This window comes from Odocoileus virginianus, chromosome 2 (genome assembly GCF_023699985.2).
Source record: "Odocoileus virginianus isolate 20LAN1187 ecotype Illinois chromosome 2, Ovbor_1.2, whole genome shotgun sequence".
NCBI lineage: Eukaryota > Metazoa > Chordata > Mammalia > Artiodactyla > Cervidae > Odocoileus > Odocoileus virginianus.
This window is the reverse complement of record NC_069675.1, coordinates 14355020-14364605: the sequence shown is the minus strand read 5'-3', so window position 1 is coordinate 14364605 and position 9586 is coordinate 14355020. Positions and strand designations below refer to the sequence as shown.

Below are 9586 nucleotides of genomic sequence, written 5' to 3'. Positions count from 1 at the left end.
ATTTGGTGAGGGACAAGGAAGCCTGGCGTGCTGCAGTCCGTGGAGTCGCAAATAGTCGGACGGGTGAGCGACTGAACTGAACTGATATTCTTCCCCGGCTTGTTGAGTTTCGGTCTGAGATTTTTTTCGTAAGAATTATTCAGCAAGTTTTTTTGGTTCCGCGGAGAAGCGCTTCGGCAGATTTCAGGCAGCACCGAGGGATGGCCGGGCCGAACCCCTGACAGCTGGTATATTCACTGGGTTTGCAGGTGGGCGGCTGCTCAGCGTAGGCAGGTCAAGGAACGATTGTTTCGCACACCGCGGGTCACACGTAAGCCAGGACGCTGCTTATCGCAGACAGCACGTTATACTTACAAAGCCTCCCGGTCCTGTCTAGCTCGGGCCCGGCTGTGCAGTTCTGCGCAGGCGCGGCAGGCGTGCGACATCCGCCACTTACGGCCGAAGCGGTTTGTGCTGGGAGTTCGTGGCGCGGTGCAGGGCTCTTAGGAACGAGCGGCTTGGGCGCGGGTAATCAGCTCCCTTTCCCCTTCCCCCCACCTCTTCTAGGTTCTTGGGAGTACCGCGGGGCTACCGGACCTGATGCGGGCGCCCGGTCGTGGACTGTCCCATCCTGCTCCTCTACAGCTCGTGGTGCTCCCGCGCCCAGGTGGGGGTGAGGGGCGGGGTCGGGACTGGGTTGGGCTCCATCCCGGCGTCTTCTTTCTTAAAATCTCCCGGGTAACTCACGGTTTTTCTTGTTTTCCAAGACTGGTATCCGGGGGAGTGTGACTTGCAGGGTCCGCCATGGAGCCAGAGCAGATGCTGGAGGGACAGACGCAGGTACTAGGAGGCCCTGGATTTAGGCTGGCAGTGTGCAGCAAGGAAGAGTGGGTGATGCCTCTGAGACTTGTGTTTTGTTTTCTAGGTTGCAGAAAATCCCCACTCTGAATATGGTCTCACAGACAACGTCGAGGTAACTTGCCCAGTTCCTATGCCATATCTTTGCGTCTCTTAAGAGCTGCAGAAACTTGGGATCCATTTTTGCTAGGTTGCTTTGCACAAGGGAAAACTTTTATCATCTGAACCAAGTAGTGTCACGTTATGGGCAGCTTATTTTATTAGCAGCACTAATGCTTCGTGCTATGTAGACGTACATATTAGCTGAGTCCAGAGGTTGAACTTTGAAAATGATATAGAGAAAGAAACATGTATTACTAACGGAGATTGTCAATCGTTTTGCTTGGTGTCTGTTTATGTTCTGTTGGAATATTGCAGTGGAAAAACTGCACATTACAATTAGGAAACCCATTGTTTTTGTAGCGGATAGTGTGCTGGTGAAGTCAACAGTTAGTCAAGGTTGATATCTTTGCAGAGTTCATTAGCAGGAGACATTGGAAGCATAACACAGGTGGTAGACACTGTTTTTGCCTTACATGGTTAAATCTGAATTCAGAGAGTACATGTGCAAAACCGTATACAAAAGGAGGTATACTTTTATAAAGCTTTTTCATGCATTTATTAAGAGGTTACTCTCTAAAAGAAGCGGTTACTTTGTAAGTGAAAGAATAAATGCTAGAACAGTTGAATTAACCAGAGCTAGGTCGGATTGGTTAGGAATATAGAGAAGCTGTGTGTGTTTTATGGGGGAAAGAAAAACATCAGTAATAAAGTTTGGATAAATGAGGGCAGGAGCATTTCCAAGTACAATAATAATAGTAATAGCTACTAATATTAGCGTTAAGTAACTTTTGTGTATTTTCTGTCTTGCAAGGCTCAGAGAAGTTGACTAACTTGTCTAAGTTCACCAGGAAGAAGGTGAACTGTGTTTTAAACCTAGGCAGGTTGACATTTTTGAGGTGGGATTAAATTATATTGCTGACCTTGATCAACTCCAGAATTCCCTGTCATGTGGAGTGACTTCTCTGTGCCTGTAAATTGCCAGGATTATTTATTGGTTTGATATCAGGGTTAAGAGAATTTGAATCTTCATGATGCAGTTTTTAATTGAACTGCTATGTTGAATCAGATGAAGATACTCTATGCCACTTAGTGTTTTAGTCATTTAAGAGGATTATTTTTAGGCATCAGTGCAGTCTTTTCTTCTTGGTACTTGTATTTGGAGGTAGAGCCATGATACAGTGATACCAAATACATTTTTTCAAACCTTCAGACCAATTTCCATAGTACAGCGAGAAAAAAGGAAAGTGGAGTGAATGAATGACGATGCTACATTATTTGGTGATTGGTTTTCTTGCTTCCATAATTTTAAAATGCCTGTTCTTTTATGAGTTAATGGTGATAGTAAAATAATAATTGTTTGTTTATGAGGTTTTACTTGGTAAAATAGAGTTAACAACCTTATGTTAGTCCCTTCTTTCAATATGTTATTGTTAATTTACTTGTTTGTGATATCTCAAAGTCTGGAAATCACTGTTCTACAGCTGCTGCTTTTCTTTTTAGAATTCCATTTTATTTCCATTATTGACATATAATTTTTTTGGTGGTTGCTTTAGGACTTGTACAGAAGTTTAACTTCCCACAATTTGCCTCCAAGTGGTATCTTTTCATGTATGGTATAAGGACCTTACATGTGCACATTTCTAAAAAAAGGAGGATTTTGTATTTGAGAAATGTTAACTCAATGGTCTCTGAAAGGAAAACTGTCTTGACTACTGCTCTCTAATGTAAAATGCTAGGTGACCACAGATATTTACCCAGTTGGCTAACAGACAAGCTTACAGTGGGACCTTTAAAAAAAAAATATTCGAAGCCATAGAAGTAATTATGAAAATAAAAATTTGGAGGATCATAGCATAAGATACATAGAGAATTCCTATTTTAATGATATATCCAAAATAAATCTGTCCTAACCAAGGAGCACTTGGTTGGTTCAGAAAAAATTTGAAATTAAACACAGTGGGAAGTGTTCTTAAAATCACCTAAAATTACTGAATGGCAAAAGAATACTGTCTTAAAATATGCTGAATTTACACATTAATATTACCGTAATCAACTCATGCCAGATACGAACTAAGGTTACCAATTAGATGAAAACAAATTTTATAGCTATTTTTACAAGAGAAATAGGTGTACTTCATGATTAAGGCACACCAGTCTAAAGAACTTTTGATACATTTGTCACAAGGTTTAAACTTACTTAACCATTAACAACACAGTACAGTAAAGTTCCTCAGTATTTAAAAGTTTGATTTAGCATGCTGGGAAAAGGATTATTTTTCTTTTGAGATGCATTTCTATAAATTGCATTGAGGTCAGTTTTACAGCTGGAATTAATCATCTCTAACAGAAGTACCAGTGGCTAATAATACTCATTTAGATTACATATAACTTAGCTGGATGTTAAACTATGCAACTGTTTGTGCTAGTCTGCTCATCAAGGCAATGCTCTGGAGACAGAGTCTTCTCACAAACCCTGGGCAAGCAGGTTTCATTATTAGATAGTCAACAACAGCCCTCAATTCTTTGAGAGCGGTATTGAGGAGTCTATAGTATATAAAAAGCTGGAGCAAACTTTCTTGGCTACTAAAAAAGAATAAAAACTGTAGCAGGCATCAAGATTATTTAATGACAAGCAATGAATTTCAGAATATTCTGTTGATTAGTGCTTAATTTATGCAAGAGAGGTCTCAGTAGAGATAAACTATTTGAACCCTTTGCACTAAGTGCCTTTTCCCAGTATGTGGCAGCTTGAAGCCAAGAGAATAACAAGACGGGGAGCATATTCATTGTCACGGGACGAATTGACAAATATGAGTGAATACAACAGGTAGCGCCAGCAGTCCCCTAACAGAGCTCGGGCCAGGAAGGCTCTGCTTAACTGGAAGCGAAGTCATCTTCGGTGCAGCCTCAGAGCCCTAGTCAGAGCACTTGCCAGCAAAGCACGCTGGTAACAGCTTGCCGCTTCACGCAACCCAGCAAGAGGCAGAACAAGCAAACAGAACAGTAAACTGGACAAGCCAGAAAGCCACATTGTTGTCTTCAGTTCACTGGCCGTCAAGAATTGCACTGTGCCTGCTCCTTGGGGGCCGTTTGGGGCATTTATGCACTATGGGAGTCCCTCACACACATCTGGGATGCTGTCTGGCACCAGCAAGATTTCCAGAAAGACCAGAGCAAAGGCGGAACTGCAGAAAGAGGCCCAGCAGGGTCGACCTGACGCCACCTGCTCCAGGTGTTTGTGGAGCCCAGAAGTGCTCCCTTCACTTCTGTCTAATTATCTCTTTAAAAGAGATTTAAACATAAAGAGGAAGGAGTCATGTTTATCCATATAGTTATTGTTTCTGGGTTCTCCAGCCTTTTGTGTAGATCCAGCTTCCCATCTGGCATCATTTCCCATCCTCCTGAAGGGTTTTCTTTAACGTTTCTTGTAGTGGAGATCTGCTGGTAAGGAATTCTTTAAGGTTCTGAATGTCTAAAAAGGTATAATTATCTTGCCTTTGTTTTGAGGTATATTTGCTGAGTGTAGATATGCTTCACTGTCTTCTGGCTGATGTTGTTTCTGATGAAAAGTGTTCTATCCCTACTCTCTTTGCTCCTCCATATTTAAATGTCTTCTCTTTGTGCTTTTAAGATTTTATTTATTACTAGTTTTAGATAACTTGATTTTGATGTGTCTTGACATAATTTTTTGTTTGTTTTAATGTTTCTTGTTCTTAGGATTGAGTTTCTTGGATCTTTGCATTTAGAGTTTTAATGATATTTGAAAATTCAGACATTTCTTCAAATATTTTCAAGTATTTTGTTAGCTTAATTTACTCATTCTTTCCTCTGTCTTCTTAAACATATGGAATATATTGTAATAACTAGCTTAATGCATTGCCAATGCTATCTGTATCATTCCTGAGTCTGTTTCTGTGAATTGGTTTTTCTCTTCATCATGGGTAGTTTTTTCCTGCTTCTTTATCTGTCTGGTAATCTTGACTGAAGGCTTTGCACTGTGCACTTTGCTGGGTGCTGGTGCTTTTTTTTTTTTGCGTTTCTTCAGACCTTCTTGAGCTTTGTTCTGGGACATGGTCAAGTTATTTGGAAACATTTTGATCCTTTTGAAGTTTGCCTTTAAGCTTTTTTAGATGGGACCAGATTAGCCTTTGGCAACCCACTCCAGTTTTCTTGCCTGGAGAATTCCATGGACAGAGGAGCCTACACTCCATGGGGTCAGACAGGACTGAGTGGCTAACCGACTAGCCTTTAGTTCATGCTTAATTTCTTCCTTGTGTATTCTGCCCAATGCTTCACGTGTCATGAGGCTTTCATTCTGGATCATAGGACGCTGAACTACTCCTGGTCTGTCTGAGCTCTGGGGATTGTGCCATGTGCTTCTTCTACGTGGTTTTTTCTTCCGGCCTTGGGTAGTTCCCTCACACTCATGCTCTGACTAGTACTCACCTGAAGACTGGGAGACAGTCTCTTTGTCTCTTTCTGATCAACCCCCTTCTGTGAAATTGTCCTCTTAGCACTCTGCTCTGCGATTTCTAGTTCCCTTGGTCTCTCTGATTTTTCAGCTCTGTCCTCTCAGCTGAGGGAGACTGCAGGGCTCTGCTTGGTTCCTTCTTCCTGGGTATCATTGTAAGTTCTCCAGGCAGGATGCAGGAAGCGTGGCAATCATAGGATTCACCTGACTTTTTCCCACTTTTGTGGTCTACACTCTTAAAAGCTTCATCTCTCATGAGTGTGTGTGTGTGTATTTGGATATACGTTTAACCCTTGAACAGCACAGGTTTGAACTGGGTGGGTCCACTTAAATGTGGATTTTTTCCAATAGTAAATACTGTAGTACTGCATGATTTCCAGTTGGTTGAACCCAAGGATGTAGAACTGTAGATAGAGAACCGCAGATAGGGAGGAGCCAACTGTAAGTTGTAGGTGGGTTTTTGGCTGGGCAGAACGGGTTGGTGCCCCAAACCTTCATGTTGTTCAGGGGTCAGCTGTAAATTTTTTTAGATTAATTTAGGATTTTTGACTTTACTAAAATTAAGCATTACAGTACATAATAAGTATTTAGTGAATGTTTAAATGATATAAATGAGAGAACTTGTCAAGGACCTTATTATAGGATCTATTAGAGTTGCTTAGGTATTGCTGTTTTTTGTTAAGGTATCGGGATGTCATGTAAATGACTAGTTTTTATCATATATTTGTTGCAATTTACTGATGAACAAGAAAGTTTCTTAATTTATAGGCAAATAAAATAGCTATTCTATTCATTAGTGTATATAATTATTTTTATTATGTCCAAAAATTAGACTGAAAAGTCATAAGCAAAATTAGACAAGTTATCTGATAGTTCTGGCAAATGTTTTGAAAAGCACGGTATGTATGTTATATGCTTAAAGTTTTTTCTCAGTTTTTACAAAATAAAATCTTCTTTAAAAAAATTAAGTACAGAAAAATTGTTTTTATAATTATTGACTCATTTATATCCAGTTCTAGTATGATTGGAATAAAAGTTCTTTAAATAAAAGTGCTCTTAATAGTGTTTCGTCTTTTGAGATAGCCACTTATTTCTAAATTTCTGAAATGGTAGATTTTCAGAAGGCACAGCTTTTAGTAAAGCCATTTTTGATACTCTGGATATCAGATAATCTATATGAAAGGCCCAGGTTTTCGCATGGGGATACTTAGGTGAAGGAAGTATAAGTCATCATTTTCTAAACATTATTTAAATATCACAGTAATGATCTTTCCCATATTAGTCATGTCATCTGTTTTTTGGCTATTTTTACTTAATATTTTTCCTTAAATTTACTTAAAAAATCAGATGCATTTATTTTAAAAAGAAACATAAATGGAAAAGCATTCTCATTGTGGTAGAGGTAACTGTAAAAATGAAAACAGGAAATACAAAACAGAGACTACAAAACAGGTATAAATTTTAGCTAGACTGTTGCCTGTTGAAGCCTCTGAGCCTGAAGCCTGTTCCCTGTCTTAAGATGGGAGGTTAGCAAGTGTTACAGAAGTGTTAGAGACATGTTAGTATCAAACTGAGACTTTGTCCTTGATATTATGTGATGAAAAAATTGAAACAGAATTAGTTTTCTCACTGTGATTCCGTGCTACTTAGTGTCATGTCCAGATTTTTTTTGAAGCACACTGTAGGAAGGTATTCTCAGAGAAAAAGTACTTATTTTTGCTCCTAAAAAAGGCAGAGAAAGTAAGTGTAGGATATGGAGATATGACGTTAAAAGGATGAGATATAATGGTGCCTTTAGAAAATTCTTGAGTGACATTTAGAAATGGGTCTGATTTTATTTTGGCATAGAGATTTGCAGTTTTAATATTTATGCATGTTTTTTTGAATTCTCTAGAGGATAGTAGAAAATGAGAAAATTAATGCAGAAAAGTCATCAAAACAGAAAGTGGATCTCCAGTCTTTGCCAACTCGTGCCTATCTGGATCAGACAGTTGTGCCTATCTTATTACAAGGACTTGCTGTACTTGCAAAGGAAAGGTAAGATAATAGTGTCTCTCTGCAAATGGGCTTACCAGAGAAAGCAAAATAAAAACTTCCCTGGTTGAAATATCATTAGTTATGTGTAGTTATTTCTTTTACTGTATAAGAAACTTATAGATACTAAAGATTCTTTAAAAAGAAGTCAGACATAACCTCAGTTCAGACATTGTATTTTTATACTAGTCTTAGATCATGTGCATATTTGTAATCATGGTATACATGTAATTTTATATCTCGTTTTTGAACATTTAGGTCCAATTTCCTTTATTACTGTTGGTCACTAGGTAGTTTATCTGCTTTCATTTCTTTTTGTTTTTGTTTAATTACTTCCTTAGGATAAACACCCAAGAGTTGGTTTACTATTTCAAATGACATGACTATTTTTATGGTGTTTGACCCATAATAATATATTTCCATCGAAAAGTTTATCCTTAAGATTCTTCCAGTGTCATCATAGCCTTAACTACACGTGTGTTATAAACTTTTTTTATGAAGTTGTTTTAATTTACATTTTTTTTGTTAGCAAGATTACAATTTTTTCTCTGTTATGTACATGTTTTTTCCCCTGGTAATTCTACCTAAATTATTTTTGTATAAGTAAATCAATAAGAAAATTTTTTTGTAAGTTACATTAGTCAGTATTTATTGGATGTAACTGGCTTCCAGGTGGCGCAGTGGTAAAGAACCTTCCCTCCAATGCAGGAGAAATGGGAGATGGGGGTTCAGTCTCTGGGTGGGGAAGATCCCCTGGAGAAGGAAATGGCAACCCACTCCATTGTTCTTGCATGGATATTTTTCTCAAAAGACTAATAATGAACACTGTAAAATTTCCAGTATATTGGAAATTCTAAATATTACTTTAAATTCTAGAAGCCTAAAATTTGAAAAAGTTTTAAAGTAATATTCTATTAATAAATGAAAGTTTTTGCATTTATTGTAAGGGATTTTAGCAAAATAATCCATCAAATTATTATGTAACAAGTATTGTCTCTGTCTAGTTAGCTCAAAAGGCTGTTTAAAGTGCTAAGAGAATGTTTAGAGATTGTTGTAAATCAGTTCTAAATATGCTTTTTTATAATGGAGTTTAAAATATATGGTCCCCCAACTTTTCATCTTTGGACCTGTTTTATCAGCAAAAAGTACATATGTAAAGGTGATAAATGTGAAATAACATTATTTTATTAAAATTTTTTTCGTTTTATTGAGAAAAATATACATCACTGTTTAAAGTATACAGCATGATGTTTTACCGCATAGGTTTAGTTAACATCCATTATCTCATACATAGATACAATGGAAAAAAAAGAAAACATCTTTTTGTTATGAGAACTCTTAGGATCTACTCTTTTAACAACTTTCTTGTATGTCATATAGCGGTGTCAGCTATGGTCATGTTGTACATTACATCCTTTGTACTTACAATTGGAATTTTATACCTTTTGACCGCCTTCTTCCAGCTCCGCCTCCTACCCACTGCTTAATTTTAAAATATGTTTAAGGGACTTCTGGCAATCCAGTGGGTTAAGACTCCGTACTTCCAGTGCAGGGGGCACAGATTCAATGCCTAGTCCAAGAACTAAGATCTCATGTCCCATATGGCACAGCCAAAAGAAAAGAGATTTTATGGAACAATACATTTAACGCATCTAGAATGTAAATTTCTAAAATTTGGATTTCTTTTCCCTTACAGACCACCAAATCCCATTGAATTTCTAGCATCATATCTTTTAAAAAACAAGGCACAGTTTGAAGATCGAAACTGACTTATTGGGAAGAACAGAAAAATTTGGTTTCTACTGTAGATTTACATGATTAAGAGGCAGCTTTAATTGCCATGATCCCCCCCCACCCCACCCCACCCTTTTTGGAAGAATAAGAACCTTCAGGACAACAGAACTTATTTCGGAGTTGCAGAAGAAGACATCATTTCCCTTATTGATTTAATCACAAACTTATTTAATGAGTGTGTTCCGTGCAATTTTTTTTCAGATTGTCTTTAACTTTGTTTTTAAAATGACCTTCGAAATAAACTGTTAAAACATCATTATTTTACAGTAGTTTTTGTTCTGTATGGCAAATATTTTATGCGGTTCAGTTGTTTTCATGTGTCTTGCTCCCATGTGTCTTAACATGCTG

General features: G+C 37.8%; 1 protein-coding gene and 1 pseudogene across 2 annotated transcripts; one reads left to right on the top strand and one right to left on the bottom strand.

The window, feature by feature from the left end:
• The first annotated feature begins 398 nt into the window (after nucleotides 1-398).
• DPY30 (dpy-30 histone methyltransferase complex regulatory subunit) lies at nucleotides 399-9494 on the top strand. 2 transcript variants are annotated; one of them, XM_020907969.2, is made up of 5 exons: nucleotides 399-507; nucleotides 747-819; nucleotides 905-952; nucleotides 7305-7447; nucleotides 9141-9494. In XM_020907969.2, the coding sequence occupies exons 2-5, from the start codon at nucleotides 784-786 to the stop codon at nucleotides 9211-9213; spliced, it is 300 nt and encodes a 99-aa protein (XP_020763628.1). In that variant the 5' UTR covers nucleotides 399-507; nucleotides 747-783; the 3' UTR covers nucleotides 9214-9494. The 2 variants fall into 2 exon arrangements, with proteins under 2 accessions (XP_020763628.1, XP_020763629.1); XM_020907970.2 differs by lacking the exon at nucleotides 399-507 and adding an exon at nucleotides 517-646.
• On the bottom strand, nucleotides 3173-5011 carry LOC110146896 (transmembrane protein 33 pseudogene; annotated as a pseudogene).
• Nucleotides 9495-9586: the final 92 nt, after the last annotated feature.